Source organism: Danio aesculapii, chromosome 12 (genome assembly GCF_903798145.1).
Source record: "Danio aesculapii chromosome 12, fDanAes4.1, whole genome shotgun sequence".
NCBI lineage: Eukaryota > Metazoa > Chordata > Actinopteri > Cypriniformes > Danionidae > Danio > Danio aesculapii.
In genome coordinates this window covers 45,196,464-45,214,451 of record NC_079446.1, presented here as the reverse complement: position 1 = coordinate 45,214,451, position 17,988 = coordinate 45,196,464, and the positions used below count along the sequence as shown (strand labels likewise).

The 17,988-nt window shown below is 37.3% G+C and overlaps 1 protein-coding gene across 2 annotated transcripts in view; it reads left to right on the top strand.

The window, feature by feature from the left end:
* Positions 1 to 15,917, top strand: part of LOC130238556 (sushi, nidogen and EGF-like domain-containing protein 1) — a 16,701-nt gene extending 784 nt beyond the window's left edge. Inside the window, exons 2-12 of one of the 2 annotated variants that reach the window (XM_056469614.1) lie at positions 343 to 446; positions 548 to 583; positions 3,049 to 3,069; positions 6,260 to 6,295; positions 6,387 to 6,419; positions 6,525 to 6,658; positions 14,049 to 14,315; positions 14,408 to 14,503; positions 14,595 to 14,730; positions 14,814 to 14,896; positions 14,978 to 15,917. In XM_056469614.1, the coding sequence (XP_056325589.1) occupies positions 389 to 446; positions 548 to 583; positions 3,049 to 3,069; positions 6,260 to 6,295; positions 6,387 to 6,419; positions 6,525 to 6,658; positions 14,049 to 14,315; positions 14,408 to 14,503; positions 14,595 to 14,730; positions 14,814 to 14,896; positions 14,978 to 15,058 (981 nt within the window). In that variant the 5' untranslated portion in view covers positions 343 to 388 and the 3' untranslated portion in view covers positions 15,059 to 15,917. The remainder of the gene's footprint in view (positions 1 to 342; positions 447 to 547; positions 584 to 3,048; positions 3,070 to 6,259; positions 6,296 to 6,386; positions 6,420 to 6,524; positions 6,659 to 14,048; positions 14,316 to 14,407; positions 14,504 to 14,594; positions 14,731 to 14,813; positions 14,897 to 14,977) is intronic. The other variant, XM_056469615.1, reaches the window with a different exon arrangement.
* The last annotated feature ends 2,071 nt before the right edge of the window (positions 15,918 to 17,988 follow it).

Sequence of the window (17,988 nt, the reverse complement as noted above, 5' to 3'; positions counted from 1 at the left end):
TGTTGATCAGAACTTAGGAAACAAAAGTTACCTAAAATGTTGATCTTATGAATCTCTATTCCTAAAACAACTGCATTTGTAAACTGAATACACTGGGGAACAAATAAATTAAAAATATTTCATAATGTCTCAACGTGTTTTTATAAAGAATGTACATTTTCCTTAGGGAATTTACTGTACCATACAATATTTGTAATACATTTTAACTTTATTTTTAAGTCATTGCAGATTAACATTGATTTTACTACATTTTATAATAATAAATACAGTTATATTCATTTAGTTGTATGAAGTTTTCTTAAGGAAAATAACAAAGCTCTCTCTCTCTCTCTATTTTTATAGCAGAAGGATTTCAACGTGTGCTGTTATCATCTCTGACCTCTTCATCATGAAGTTAATTCTGGTTTTACAGCGTTTGCTGCTGTTCATTTCAGTCCTGGGACCGAGTATGTTTTTAACCGTTGGTTTAGTTTTGTCTTAATGTGGTGAAGACAATAATATGAACTCATTTATATTTCTAAATGACGTTTGTTTTTTTCTTGAACAGCCAGGGCACAATCAACTACTCAAACAACACTGGCAGGTAACCCATCACAAATCTTCACTATTTGTTTTGAAACTAACCTCCTCACTTCATGTGGGATCAGATCTCCAGCTAAACTTTTTAAATATTGTATTATGGAAAGTCAGTTTTACTGTTATACCATTTTCGTATAGTTCCTTCCTGATTCAGGTTTTTGTCGCACATAATTACTGGATTATCTGGTTTTTCCTGATGAAGTATTTGTGTGGGGAAATCTGTGTCACCTGAGAAATAGAGTTTATTTTTTTGCAATATTTATTACTTTAAATAATTTATCAGTGCACATTCTTCTTTAAAAAAAGGTTTCCTGTAATTATGTGTTTACTGGCACAGTTTGGTAACACAATAAGGTTGTATTAGTTAATTTTAGTTCAGTGCATTAGTTAACATGAATAAAAAATAGCATTGCTAAATAAATGTGTTGTTCATTGTTAGATCATGTTATCTAATCCATGATCAAATACATTATTGTACAATATGTGTAAGTAGATGTTCATGTAAACAGATGCATTGGAATATGAGCAAGCATTAACAAGGATTATTTAATGCTGAATAAAGTCTGTGTTCACCATTAGTTCATGTTAACTAATACTAACAGGTTAATATATGTTTAGCCAATATTACCAAAGATTAAGTAAGGCTTAACTGATGTGTTGTTCATTTTGATTTTAACTAATACATTAAACTAACATTAATACATCCATATTGTAAAGTGCTAGCCATAATACCCACGAATGGCAAACAATGGCCATGCTGTCAATTTCCAATGGACAAAACTGAGCCGTTCCCCTTTACAGTATTGTTTTGACTTGAAAAGACCACGACATCTTCTGTTTTAATGGTGAATCACTTGTTCTAAATTAATCATAAAGTAATATGTTTTTTTTTTTTAATACGTCCTGCCCCAACTTTCTTTTTCGATGAGAAAAATGTAAACGTTGGTCAAATGAGTTTGTGTGATATCTAATAATATTCATGTTTACGTTTTCAGAATCTACTACAGAATCAGCAGTTATTAATTTAGCATGTTGGATTTTTACACCCAAGATATCTGATCTCACCTAAACTCTCTGTACCTTTCAGCATCTGTTTATTGATAAAAACATTAATCCCATTGCTTTCTATAAGAAAAAAAATAACATCAGTTGACTGGCCTGACAGGCATATACACTCACCGGACACTTATAAGGTACACCTGTCCGACTGCTTGTTAACGCAAATTTCTAATCAGTCAATCACATGGCAGCATCTCAATGCATTTAGGCATGCACACATGGTCAAAACGATCTGCTGCCGTTCAAATCGAGCATCAATATGGGGAAGAAAGGTGATTTAAGTGACTTTGAACATGGCATGGTTATTAGTGCCAGATGGGTATTTCAGAAACTGCTGATCTACTGGCATTTTCACGCACAACCATCTCTAGGGTTTGCAGAGAATGGTCCACAACAGAGATAATATCCAGTGAACGGCAGTTCTGTGGGCACAAATCCAGCTGATAGAAAGGCAACAGTAACTCAAATAACCAATCGTCACAACTAAGATCTGCAGAAGACCATCTCTAAATGCACAACACGTCCAACCTCGAAGCAGATGGGCTACAGCAGCAGATGACCACACCTGGGTACCACTCCTGTCAGCTAAGAACAGGAAACTGAGGCTACAATTTGGACAGGCTCACCAAAATTGCACAATAGAAGATTGGAGAAATGTTGCCTGGTCTGATGAGTCTTGATTTCTGCTGTGACATTCAGTTGTTAGGGTCAGAATTTGGCATCAACAACATGAGAGCACGGATGCATCCTGCCTTGTATTAATGGTTCAGGCTGGTAGTGGAGGTGTAATGGTGTAGGGGATATTTTCTTGGCACAATTTGGGCTCATTAGTACCAATTGAGCATCGTGTCAACACCACAGCCTACCTGAGCATTGTTGCTGACCATGTCCATCCCTTTATGACCACAGTGTACCCATCTTCTGATGGCTTCTTCCAGCAGGATAACAAGCCACGTCATAAAACGCGAATCATCTCAGACTGGCTTCTTGAACAAGACAATGAGTTCACTGTACTCAAATGGCCTTCACAGTCACCAGAGCTCAATCCAATAGAGCACCTTTGGGATGTGGTGGAATAGGAGATTCGCATCATGGATGTGCAACTGACAAATCTCCAGCAACTGCGTGATGCTATCATGTCAATATGGAGCAAAACCTCTCAGGAGTATTTCCAGTTGAATCTGTGCCACGAAGGATTAAGGCAAAAAAGGGGGTCCAACACAGTACTAGTAAGGTGTACCTAATAAAGTGGCCGGTGAGTGTATCTATGTTTTAGATAATAGTTTTTTTTTCTTTATAATTTTTTATGTCCGCGCCTAATTCAATAGGTTATTTCAGGTGAAAGTTATAAACTCAAGTGAATTTAATGAATTATTTAATAGCATTCTTATTTATTTTTTATTCTTTCAGCAACCACCACAGTTCCATCAGGTAATAAATACAATAAAAATTATTTAACTGTTCTTGTTCCCGTTCCTGCCCTTAACGCTCTGCGTTTCTCTCGGGTCTAAGTTTAATAAATATGTGGAGCTGCTCACCCACCTCTCATCTTTACTTCATGCACTAATGTTAAAATATGAAAGCTTGGCTGTTGTTGTTTTTTTATCATTTTGATGTCCATGTTCAGGGCCGGAGTGGGACTCCTTTTCAGCCCTGAGTTTTCAAGTCTTAGTTCAGTTCACGATTGACTATATTAAAATAACGTCATATTCAATTCAGTACTTTACAGTGAAGATTTATCTGAACAGTTAACATAATGTAATGTTTAACAGTATCAGAATCTATTTTCTGTAAGAATTAGTGCTCATAAATATCCAAACCTTGAAATGAAAAAATATCAAATAAATACAAATATGAATTAAGCTACATGGATACTGTATGAATTGTATTGAATTTTCTATTGACAATATCATATCTTTTTCAAGAAAACAGCTGCTTTATAACTTCAAATATTTGTTATAATATGAGAACATTAAAGAGTTGCTAAATCTCCAACATTGTTCTTTAAAACATCACAATGTCCTTTTCTGCAATATCTGAATATATATTATAGGAGCCTATGTGTTTGGATTTAATAACTGATGTTATATTATATGATGCATTTCAGTTTTTAATACTTTTGTTTTGAATGGTTTGCATTTGAGAACTTAGAATATTCATATTTGTTGTTCAGATGGATCTTCCTGTGCATTTTGCATTGAGGATATGTAGCATGTTAAAAAAATTGTGTGCGGGCTTGTCGGCGCCAGAGGTGTAGTGGTTAGTGCGTTGACACATGCACTCCAGTGCTTACGGCGACCCGAGTTTGATTCCCACCTCACGGTCCTATGCCGATCCTTCTCCTCTCTCTGCTCCCCATGCTTTCCTGTCAATACTCTCTACTGTTCTATACAATAAAGGTGAAAACCCCTAAAAAATAATAATTAAAAAAAAAAAAAAAAAAATTGTGTGTGGACTCTTTAAGAACTGCGTCTTTTAAATCTGACGGCAGTGCATTCTTTAGAAGACAGCGGAGTTGCACAGCTTTATTTACCACATGCGTGATGGTTTAAAGAATTTAAAAAGTTAGAATTTGAGGTTATATTTTCTTTACTTTATTTTAATTTGTTTACGTATCTCTGAGTGAAGATTAAAAGTCAGCATCTGACAAGAAATGGACTTAACGATTTCGTTTTTGGACATCATTAACCTACAGGCTGCATTCTGCTTATGGGGCAGCGAGAAAATAAATAAAAAGCGTAGAGCTGTGGTAATATGATGAATAAAAAGATTTGAGGCTATGGTCAAATAAATAGGTTAATAAAAAAAGTGCGACTGCTCAGAGTGCAGGCAGCTAGGGACACCGGTGTAGCAGTCGATTCTGTTCCCTTCTGGAATTCCAGTTCCCCCTCTACGAAGCGTGTCCGCTGACAGCTTATGCAGACACACCTAAACACAACTGGGTGTACGGAAAGCAAAGTGGTTCTAAAAGTACGTATTTTTTCTTTACTTCAAAATGAAAAGGACTAACATATCTGTTGGCCTACGCGCAATATTAAACTAGGGTGTATAAACTCAGACATTAGAAAAAAGCTAAGAATACAAACAAGAACCACAGAAAATACGTAATGGGAATGTTACATTAATTTTATTATGCTACTTTGGCACTGCAAGACATGAATGCATTGCCAATGCTTTTGTCCAAATTTCACTTTCCGTACACCCAGTTGTGTTGGGGTTGTGTCTGCATCAGGAGAGTAGATTTAGGGTGGACAGAGGGAATATTCCCCACCAATATCCACCGACCATTGAAATGTCCCCACCAATAATTAACTTTTTTTTTTAAATTGCGCTGTCAACGTTAACTTAGACACCCAGAAAGGGTTAAAAGACGTTCCCTCCTCGAGTCTTCCCACCCTCAAAACACATATGTACATTTTGATTGGCTGTGCCTTTCCCTGCTGTCATGTGAGGGGGTGCGGCTGCGTTTAGATACAAGCAGCGCCAAACGCGGTGGATTGTTTTTTTTTTCATGCAAGAATAAGGTGTGTTGGGTGGTCTTTATTGAACGCTCTCTTAATCAGTTAATAAACATTCTTTTAACATTACACTATCAGACCCATAACCAGCTTATTGAAAGGGATGGGGTTTTTTTTTCTGAAAAATTAAACTTTTTTGCAGTTATTTGCCTCATTTTCTATTTAAATTATGAGGTATAACTACAGCATTTTAGTGATATGTTAAGAACTAATTTTTGCTGGATTAGCTAGTCATCATTTTAGATGGTCATCTTAAAAACCCTATTTTTTGATGTACTGTACCAAAAATATGTCCTACCATTTTGTCAAATTGCTTAGCATACTATTTCAAGAAAGTTAAATTTGTTTATTTACAAATGTGCATTTAAACTGTACGTGTTATATTACAGTTTAATGAAATATATAAAAATACTTATTTTTAAAATACAAATTTATTATCATCTATCATTACTTTTTTTATGTTAAAACTTGTTTTAAATTAAAAACTGGTCCCTTTAGGCAATAAAAAAAACTGGCAAGTACATTCAACTTTCCCCAGTCAGAATTTGGCCATTTGAATAATAAAAAATAAAAAAAATCCTTATTAATAATCCAACATTTGGCCTTTTAAACCACCCAAACACCCCTTGGCTATGGGCCTGACTATTTATTTAACTTTTTAAATTGTGTGAAGAGAGGATTATTAATAATATATTTTAATAGCAGTTAAATAATTAATAGCAGCATATATATATATATATATATATATATATATATATATATATATATATATATATATATATATATATATATATATATATATATATATATATATATGGGGGTTTTATTCACCCATCCCCACTAATGTCAAGTGCAAACCTACGCCCTTGGTCTGCATACTCTGTTAGCGGACACGCTTCGTAGAGGCATAACTGGAATTCCCGAAGGGAACAGAATCGACTGCTACACCGGCCCTAGTGGCCAAAAAACGGTCCTCCCGATCAGCCAATCCGGGCCTGTCCATGTTTGTTTGTTTCTGCTGAAAGTTACTGGAAAGAAAATGGCACTCTGTACGTTTAATGATTTATTCATTATATCATTTTGAATTTTGTTTATTATTTCAGAAAACACCCCATTGGAAAGCACCACAGCTCCATCAGGTAATAATGCAGTGTGTTATGGAAGACTCCTGTGTGATGTTTTTGTGTACTAATCAGGATTTTTGATCTGTTAATGTTTTCTCTTTAACAGTTATTGCAATGAGTTCTGCACAGCCATGGACAGGTATTTACTGACTTTCAAATTAACACTGCATTCAGTTCAGAATCAGCGTGATTCTGACTTGTATTTCTGACTTTGCATTTTCTATGTGTTTTTTTCTTTCTGCAGTACCAGAAATATTCTATTCATTCGGCTCGGCTGAAGGAGACACTGAACACATTGTTAATTTCGATGAAAGCTCATATCCTGTTGCTCTTTCATCCCCATTTACGTTCTTTGGCCACACATACAACAGCTTATATGTAAGAATTCAGAAGTCAAAGTCTAAATGCAACTGCAGTGATAAGAAAGTGTAAGTTGATTTGTTATATTACAGGTAATTTATAATGGACTCCTGACATTCACAATAACGGCAATATCAGGACCTAACTATAGTCCCTTCAGAGGACGTGAAGATTTCATTGCTGCGCTCTGGAATGACTTTGATGATTATTACACTGGCGTTTTGTCATATCAGCAGTACACTAATGGAAGTGTGCTCGACCGCGCCACTCAGGATGTAAACCAATATTTCTCTACAACAAACTTTAATGCTTCTTGGGTCTTTGTTGCAACCTGGAAGTATGGTTCTCAGCCAAACTTGGTAAAATTTATGTATTTATTTTTTTCCATGTGACAGACTAAATAGACAGTGATGGATGAACTTTTTCATTTTCTTATTAGGCAATCCTGTTCCAAGCGGTTTTAATTTCAGGTGGTGGTGAATCTTTCTTTCTGTTGAATTATGGTGACTGTGCTGTCTTATATGAAGCAGTGGAGGTGAATCATCACATGATTTAAAATACAATCATATATTTTCTACATCAGCTCTGTATTTATTCAACACATGTGGTTTTATAGGCCGGATACGACACAATAAACTCCATAAGCAGCTTTGTAATTCCTGATTCAACAAATGGCAACTACCGAAACCTCAAGAACACGACTAATGTAAACGTTCCCGGTCGCTGGGCCTTCAACGCAACCAACGGATCAGGTACTGTAGGTTTCATCAAGGTACTGTATGTGTCAGTTGTGCATCTGTGTTTCTGTTTCCTTTTAAAAGTTGTCAACAGAGACTGAACGATACAGTCATTGTGTGGCACAAATTCTATTGATTGTTTATTGTCTGCAAGCACAAGCAGAACAATTGGTAGCAAATCAGGAGGAAACCAGTCTAGACAATACAAGATTAAAGTGTTGATGCCAGAGAGCACACTGAGACAGGAAAGAGGGAGGTCAAGGGAGAGAAAGTGTGAGAGAGAGCATGACATGACAAAACCTTGACAGAGACAGGTGCACGAGAAACTCAAAGACATGCGGCCATAACAGACCTGAAAGACTAGATAAAGACAAGTGCATGTTCTGGGAAACCCCTAACAAGAACAAACTAGACAGAAGTGGCAGAACCATGACAGCTGGAATGACTGGCATTCTCTAAAGGTTTTCCCAAATAAACTGATAAATAATCATGTAATGCAGATACAGTATCAGATCATAGATCCGAGCCTGCTCAAAAAACAACTTGCTTGCTTTTTTCTATATGGCCCACACTAACTTTAAAATAAACTTACAAATGCACATAAAGCATGTTTTTAAAATAAGTAATTAACACATTTATATAAGAAGAGTTTAAGTTTGAAGATTACGTTTGAAGACATGAGAATAATGCAAGTAGTCGTATCACTTTATTTTGATGGTCCGTTTAACACCTTTTGCTTAAGTTACATTGCATCTACATGCCAATTCTCAATAGATTATGAGTAGACTGTTAGGTTGGGGTTGGGGTTAGTGTGAGCTGACTTATAGTCAGTTAAATGTCTGTTGAAGGAGTAGTATCAGCAGATATTAAGCAGACGGTCTACTAATACGCTTATTTCACGCGGCCACCATTTTAAAACATGGAAGCGAGGCTGCAGTAGGAAGAAACCCAGAAGTATATGATCAGCACTGCAAACTGTAAATTGTAGGATCAGCACTGTAAATTAAAAGCATATTAGGCATCAAACAAAATCACAATCTCTTTAAGAGTAATACGCTTAAGTGTCCTCCTAGGCTTCAATTCATTAGCACCAGGTAAACACCATGGGGAAGATTTCCTGCTTCAGCCTATGTAACCCAGTGAGCAATAAATCAATGCAGGCCTCGGTAGCACACCCTCGTGTTGTCTGTAATAGTGTTGTCCCGGTACTGACATTTTAAAAACGTCAATTTCCCGCTAACATTTAAGTGCTGAAATTGCAGTTTTTTTAATTTCAGAATCGAAACTCAGTATCGTGACAAGTCTAATATAGTGAAAGGATCAGTTCATTAAGTTGAGTGTAATAAATGGCATCTAAAACGTGTATTTGGGAAAGAAAACATTAGCTAACTAGTGCCATTTCCCTTAACTTTCCCTTAAAATGAGGTCCGATATTTCTTTTAATTTTCAATAACCATACAGAACGGACCTTCGGGTCACTCGGAAGGAGGGAAATTATAAATTTGTGTCACGTTAATTAGGCAATACTTCCAGGTTTCCTCCCACCGTAGCCTCGATTTCGCTTTTGAAATGGTGGTCGCATGAAATCAGTATAAACTCAAATGGGAAGTAATTGCCATGTAGTTGCAATGCAACTATTAGTCAACAAAATGTGCAATAGGGACCATCAAAATAAAGTGTTACCATTTATTTATTTTGTAAAATGTCCCTTTCAAAAATTCTCTTGTGATGAGAAACATGTGAGCATTTGTCAAATGACTTCATGGGATACTTAATAGTGTACGTACACATATAAACAATCAAGAGCCCAGAACCTCAGAAATTCTTAACAAAAGATCTACCATTTGTGCATTAAAGCACACATGCGTTCTTTGCAAATGTATGTACTGATTTACTGTTGTCAAGAATCCTGGCAGTAATTATGCTGTATTATAAATATGTATATTTCCATAAGTCACTTTATCACCAGGGGCTACTTGAAATGTGGGCAGTGACTGTATTAATATAAATACAGGCTGTTTACAATTACACCAGTGTTCATACTTTTAGAAATTATCAGCATTGACTCAGCAGATGTTCATTTCACACAACCCATTTTCATCACTAAAACATCAAATAGTTTACAGTGTTCATATAATGTCATTGTGCATTCATAATGTGTTCACATGATATGTCATAAAAACATTTTGATATATATACACGTGTATACACTCAACAGGCCACTTTAGTAGGTACAGCTTATTAGTATCAAGTTGGACCAACTTTTGCCTTCAGAACTGCCTTAATCTTTCATGGCACAGATTTAACAAGGTACTGGAAATATTCCTCAGAGATTTTGGTACATACTGAGATGAGAGCATCACGCAGTTGCTGCAGATTTGTCTGCTGCACATCCACAATGCAAATCTCCCATTCCACCACATCCCAAAGGTGCTCTATTGGATTAAGCCCTGGTGACTGTAGAGGCCATTTGAGTACAGTGAACTCATTGTCATGTTCAAGAAACCAGTCTTAGATGATTCATGTTTTATGGCATGGTGCATTATATCCTGCTGGAAGTAGCCATCAGAAGATGGGTACACTGTGGTCATAAAGGGATGGACATGGTTAGCAACAATACTCAGGTAGGCTGTGGCGTTGACACGATGCTCAATTGGTACTAATGGGACCAAAGTGTGTGAAGAAAATATCTCACACACCCTTACACCACCACCAGCAGCCTGAACCGTTGATTCAAGGCAGGATGGATCCGTGTTTTCATGTTGTTTATGCCAAATTCTGACCCTAACAACTGAATGTAGCAGCAGAAATCGAGACTCATCAAACCAGGCAACATTTTTCCAATCTTCTATTCTGCTGCCTTGCACGCTATGGACACTTGCTACCAAGTGCAGGCGCTGGCCAGGCTGCTCAAGGGTGGATTCTGACCCAGGCTTGTTGCACGAGCTCCGCACTGCAACTGACTATGCTCTTCGGATCACTAAGTCTACTGTGTGTGTGCTCGGAAGGACAATGGCCACATTAGTGGTCCAGGACCACCACCTCTAGCTAAACCTGGTAGAAGTTGACAAAGATCGCTTTCTTGACTTGCTCATATCCCAGGCTGGCCTGTTCACCCAGGAATTCAGGGCAGTGAAAGAGCAGTCGGATGCGATGGGCATCAGTGGGAAGGTAAGACCGCTCTGCCTGCCAAACCATCCACATCCATTGGTCCTCGCCAAGGGCGCCCACCTACGAGAGCTGCCCCACCCCTGCCTGCGCCTTCGGCGAAGCGGCCGCATCGAGCATCTTGTAAGCAGGTAGCCCCTCCCGCCCAGGGCGCTGTTAAGTCCAGTAAACAGAACGCGAAGTGTCCCTGAGATGGGACATCCGGAGAAGAGGGAATTTGCTCGGTGGAGGGCCGGGCCCCACAACCAATGGCATTTTTCAATGACACCAAAACCTCAGTGAAAGAGCATTTTTCCTCTTCTCCGGATGTGACACCCCATACACTGCCAGTCTGGGACGTGATACCTTCCAGTTCGCAGGATCGGTGCACTTTACCAGTGGGTCGCAAGGTGTGGGAGGACAATCTCTATTCTCTCACACTTCCAACCCCTCTTCCGGAGCCTGGGTGCATCTCTAGTGAATCTCTAGCCTCTAGCTCTTCTGTGGGACCCCAACGCTTCCCTGATAAGCACTCCCACTCTGCGCTGCCCCACTGCTGGTACGTCAGCGATTGTAGTGATGAAGCCATTAGTGAGATCTCTGCCTGCCTGGTTAACACGTGCCAGCCTTTCGCGGTGGCTTAAATGCACAATTAGACTTGGCTATGCGATTCAATTCGTGAAACAAATTCAATTCGTCTTGCAAGAGGAGATTGCTGTCCTCCTGGCGAAGGATGCAATCGAGCTGAGATGGAGAGCAGGTTTTACAGCCCGTAATTCATCGTGCCCAAAAAGAGCGGTGGGCTACGGCCAATCCTAGACCTGCGCGTTTTGAACCCCTGTATTCACAGGCTGCCAGGGCTACTCTCACGTTGTCCTAAGACCCCAGCCAGGATATGTGCCCAAGGTTCCTACCACACCGTACACCTTGGTGATTAAGGAAACATTCGGTGAAGGTGTTTTAACATGCTTGCTGCGCCTTTCTCTCTAACACAGGGATACGTGAGCTTTCTCGCTTTGTCAGTAAGTTCCCCGCTTGGCGAACCCTGCAAAGATTCCTCCGAGGCACCCAGCATCTGACTCAACGGAGGAGTCAGGTGTTGGCCTGTTACATTGATGGCATGCCCACTGGTCAGCTCGTGTTCTGCCCCTTAGCTGTTGGGCGTGAAAGTCTCTTCAGCTAGAAAAGGAAGCCTCAGCTTGGCACGTGCTGCGCTTATATTCAAAATTGATTGTAAACAGCAACAGCTTTGCGTGCTGACACTGCCAACTTATTGGCATTTCATTGGCCCATTTGTATACTCTTTCAGATGATTGGATTCTGACGAAATTCCTATAGCTGAAGTTTCCACATAGCATTTCCGTTCCCCCCACATAGCATTTCCACATAGCATTTTCGATACTTTAGTAACCGGAGCGTTTCCTGTTCTTAGCTCACAGGAGTGGCACATGGTGTGGGCTTCTGCGGCTGTAGCCCATCTGCCTCAAGGTAGGATGTGTTGTGCGTTCAGAGATGCTCTACTGCAGACCAGTTACTTTTGCATTTCTATCAGCTGGAACCAGTCTGGCCATTCCGCTCTGACCTCTGGCATCAACAAGGCATTTGCACCCACAAAACTGCCACTCACTGGATATTTTCTTTTTTTCTGACCATTCTCAGTAAACTCTAGAAATGGTTGTGTGTGAAAATTCCAGTAGATCAGCATTTTCTGAAATACCCAGACCAGCCCGTCTGGCACCAAAAACCAAATCATGTTCAAAGTCACCTAAATCACCTTTTTTTCCCCATTCTGATGCTCGGTTTGATCTGCAGCAGATCGTCTTGACCATGTTTGTCTTGACTAGTTTGCATGCCCAAGACCTCCAATACCTCACAATAGTCCATAGTGTTCAAAAACTCTATAAAGAGTATAAGAGGTGGGGCGATTCACAAAATTGTTGATTTGTTTTGTATCATGGCTCTGTGGTTATGATTTTCAATTTGATTTGGTTTACATTGTACAAATCCCCTATTGTAATACTTAAATACAATTTAGAAATAACACCCATCAGCATAAAAAACAGCCAAAGCAAAAACAGGGAATAATGAAAATGCTCAGAAATGAAGCAACAGCAGTGTTTTGTGTGACAGCTGGGATAAATCATCAGAGCAGTGGATTATGGGTAGTGTAGTACCACCGACTGGCAATGGTAATGCATGAAGTGTCATCTAAAGGATCTTGATCTATCGTGATTATTTCGGCAAAAAACATTGTGAAGAAAACTGCACTCGTGAAATAAGTTTAATTCATTATTCATTGGTGTTTTTATTTGTGTTCATTATTTCAGCAAACGCCACACTGAGGGCCAGCACAGTTACACCAGGTAATGATGCACTGAGTTATGAGCAAGGCCAGACAGAATCTGCAGACATTTTTTGCTATTTCTGACCTTTTATGTGAAGCTGCTTTGACACAATCTACATTGTATAAGCGCTATACAAATAAAGGTGAATTGAATTGAATTGAATTTTTTGTTAAAGATCTGCGGATTTATTTGGAATTATTTTGGGAGTATCATAACTAAAACCTTAATATATAAAATAAAAAGGAATACATTTTTTTACTTTTTATTACATTTTAAAATGCAAATCCAATTAGATCCACTTTATTTGGTAAACAAAGCAAGTCTCTCATATAATATCTCTACTAAAAGACAGAAAATATTACTTTAGTCAATAATATTACTGTAATCAATTCAAGAACTGAATAAATATAAATTTACACACATTTACACAAGTAAATGAACAGAATCGATGATAGTCTAGAATTCTGAATTCCATTCCATGTTGCCATTGTTTGTAGGTCCTTGGTTGTGATAGCTGAGTTTCTGTGTGTTTAACTGCATATTAGAATGATAAAGCTACTGTTTGTTTCATCTTGATAAATTAATGCCTGAGTTTCTTTTTTCTGATGAAAGTTATGCACATAAAATGCTCTAATTAGGTGAGTTTAGTGAATTATTCCTTGCTATTTAAATTATTGTGATTTTTTTTCAGCTACCACCACATTGACAACCACCACAGTTCCTCCAGGTAATAAAGCAGCGAATTATTGACGGCACCATTTTGTACAGAAGTATTTGATCTGTTCCTGTTTTCTCTTTACCAGTTGTTGCGATGAGTTCTGCACAGCCATGGACAGGTATTTACTGACTTTTTTAACACTGCATTAATTTTAGAATCAGCAATTATTACACAGTTCTGATGATTCTTTCTGACTTTGCATTTCTTGTGTTTTTTCTCTCCTCAGCTCCAGCGATATTCTATCCATTCGGCTCGGTTGTAGGAGACACTGAACACAATGTTAATTACGATGAAAGCTCATATTATGTTGCTCTTTCAACCCCATTTACATTCTTTGGCCACACATATAACAGCTTATACGTAAGAATTCAGTTCTGTTGCAAATCAGAGTCTGAATGCAACTGCAGTGTTGAGCCAGTTTGTGATTATCGCTTGATGTAAGTTGATTTGTCATATTACAGGTTATTTATAATGGACTCCTGACATTCACAATAACATCAACATCAGGCCCTAACTATAGTCCCTTCAGAGGACGTGAAGATTTCATTGCTGCGCTCTGGAATGACTATGATGATTATTACACTGGCGTTTTGTCATATCAGCAGTACACTAATGGTAGTGTGCTCGACCGCGCCACTCAGGATATAAACCAGCATTTCTCTGCAGTGAACTTCAGAGCTTCCTGGGTCTTTGTTGCCACTTGGAGGTACAATCTACAGCCAAATCCGGTAAAAAGTTCTTCATTTATTTACTTCAATACTTTTTGAGGTCACAGAGTCTATAATCTTTAAATTAAGATTATGTTGTTGTTGTTTTTCAGGCAATCCTGTTCCAAGTGGTTTTAATTTCAGGTGGTAATTGGTCTTTCTTTCTGATGAATTATGGAGACTGTGCTTTCTTATATGAAGCAGTGGAGGTAAAACATACATGACAAGATTTCATTGACATTTTGTACTCCATATCAACTCTGTATGCTTTCCTAACATTTGTTTTTCATGTTTTAATAGGCTGGATATGACACAATAAACTCAGTAAGCAAGTTTGTAATTCCTGATTCAACAAATGGCAACTACCGAAACCTCAAGAACACGACTAATGTAAACGTTCCTGGTCGCTGGGCCTTCATCTCAAACAAAGGATTAGGTAGATATTTAATCAGTTTCACATGTTAGTTTGTTTGATCTACATATGTTAAGAGGTGTAATTATGTTTATGTTTCTCTTTAGAAAATATCATAGGAACCCAATTTAAGCTCACGTCGTTTTTAGACCTGACACAGAGTGATAACCTGGAGGCTGTTCTGCAGCAAGTAAGTCAATGGACAATTTTATTTGTAATGGACATCATAACAACTGGAGTATTATGCAAATAAAATCCATCTGTGTTTCAGATAAAACAAGTACTGGTCAGCCGTGGGCTGTCAGGTAACTTCGAGATACAGAAAAGATCTGTCAAAGAGGTGCAGCCGTAATGAGAAAATGAAACCTCTGAAAGTCACATGAGGAAAACCATTGAATTTAACCACCCTTCAGCTTTCTAACATACTTTATTTATGTAGCATATTCTCACGCAATTATGTACACAAAAAATGAATTATAATCAAACTAATATATACAGTATTCATTTATCTTAATTAGTAATCAATGATTTTCTAATGCAGTCTCAAGGCAATGTGTAACGTTTTGATTTAGTGGCTAATTCATATTCATTTGTATTATTTCATTCATACCTTTTAGTATGATTTGCTCATACTTCAATAAGGGGTAGGTTTAGGGGTGGGGTTTGGGGGCACACATACTTTTCATATGTACTTATTCATATGAATGAAATCCCATGAGTTTGCACAAATTAGCCACTTTAAGTTGCTGAGTTCCTTGTAAGAAGGCTCTTTTTTCTGATTATCATCATTCTTGTTTTATGAAATGTTTAGACGTGCATCTTAATTTAAAACAGAAACGATAGAAGAAATATGTCAACTAAATAAAAAAACAGGTTTATAGTGTCTAAACTTTGTTATTTTGCAGTGCTGGTTAACATCTTTGTCATGGAACTTCAGTCATCTCTTTTAGGACATTATTAATGTAATAGAGATTTAACTTAACTTTAAATAAGTTTGATGTTGTCTATTCAGTGCACACAAGAAAACAAAACTACATTTTTGATTGATTTAGATTTACACAAGAAGATATGTTTTTTAATGGGTAAAAATGAGCAATCCATTTCTTTTACATCGTACATATTTTGCACGCAGATACACAAGTAGATGTCTTAATCTTGTTTTTATTTCAAATTGTTGTTTAAATGTTTTTTTTACTGTACTTTGCTTATTGATATGATGTTTTGAATGTTTAATTATTAATTTAATAATTATTATTATTTTATTACTTAGCGTCTATTTCTGTTCTACTGTTTTTACACATACTTGTATGTCTTATTGCAGTTAATTGAAACTTCAAGATGTGTTAAAACATTAATATGCACATAAAAAAAAAAATTTTCTTAACTGATTTGAATATTTTATCCAATAAGAATCACGATTGAATTTTTAAGGGAAACAAATTTACTAAATAAATACCACAGAAAAAAAAAGATGTTTGATTCTGTGCTTTGTTTATTTGTTCTAATTGGACTTCCCAGTGCTGGTTCTGCTGTTGGCTAAGTGAATGTATTTTCTAGATAATAGTTTTCATTTTATAAATGTCACCTGCACGGTGTGCATAAGACAAACATAGGTCACAATGTTTTTCTTCTGAATGGTTTTCGGTGGTTGTTCATCAAACGTTTTTTAAAATTTTTTTTTTTTTATGATACTAATTGCTTCCCTAAACTACGCCATACCTTTGACAACTAAAAGAAAAAAAAATAAAACTCAGGCATTCTCTGCATCTGGTTTAAATCTCATTTCATGTATTTGAACAGCAGGTGGCGCAAAAGTATGTCAGAAGAGAGGCATGATAGCTGTTCATAATAGTTCATGCCTCATTCTGTACATTATTCAATATATTGTTAGTATGTTAGTATTTGTCTCCTGTCATTATAGTATAAATATTTTAATTTAGATCCACATTTGTGTTTCCACAACATTAAAAAAAAGAGAAGAAAGAAAAATCATTACATGTGTGTTATTTATTTTACAGGGGTGTTGTTGTTTTTTAATATTATCATTGAAAGTTTTTCCTTTAACAGAAACTACAATAACTGCAAAGATAGGTACTGAAATACCTTTGAATTGGAGCCTAATCTGTTTTTCTTTTTAAAAGGGAACAAAGAATAAAATAAACTTGTAAGCATTTTTATCAGGAAATAAAACCACACTTAAAAGGTGAATTCTTGAGGTGTTTAATGTTTTAGAAGGAAAAAAGATGGTGTTAACACAAAGCAGTCATGAAGGATGCAAGGGAGACAGTTGAACTTGGGTTTGGACAAGGCAATCGGACTTAGTGTAAAGCACCCTTAGTGTAGAAGTGGAGACAAAATAAACTATAACTGATACATTTAAGGTTGCACAGTGGAGCAGTGAGTAGCACAATCGCCTCACAGCAAGAAGGTCGCTGGTTCGAGCCTTGTCTGGGTCTGTTAGTGTTTCTGTGTGGAGTTTGCATGTTCTCCCTGTGTTGGTGTGGGTTTCCTCCGGGTGCTCCGGTTTCCCCTACAAGTCCAAAGACATGCGGTACAGGTGAATTGGGTAAGCTAAATTGTCTGTAGTGTGTGAGTGTACGCACAGCGTCTTCATGACTCATGACTTCAGGATCTGTTTGTCTTTGCTGCTGTGTTAGTGGGCGGGGCCACAGGTTTAAATTTTCCCGGGTTTGCGCATGCAACAATTGGGCGGGGCTTATGTTTCGTATCCAAGTCACGCCGGAACGGCTAAAGACTTGTTATCAAGAAGATTCATTCGAACCACTATGAGTCGACTCTTTTTTAGATGAATCAATCGTTTTTAAAACTGTCCACTTTCAGATTTAAGCCTTAGCTGGATATTTCACTTCACTTAGAGCTGTGTTACACACTACATGGAAGGTCATTTTCAAAAACCCATAATAGGGGCCCTTTAATAGCACAGATTAGCTTGTCTGTACAGCTAGCCTGTTGCTAGCATGTTTTAGCATATATAGTTAACATGTTTTTAGACATTTGTAGAACAGATTCACTTGTTAGTGCAGCTAGCCTGTTGTTAACATTATTAACATATATGTTCTCAAGTTTTATACATTGTTACCACGAATCAGCATGTCTTAGCATGCTTGAAACATTATTATCATGCATTACCATATTGCTGATATATTTTTTATTATGTTTAACATACTAGCATTATGCTAACATGAGTTAGCATGTAAAGCTATGTTTTTTTTATTTTTAATAATGTCACATTTAGGGCACAAGAGTCTGTGGCACAAATAC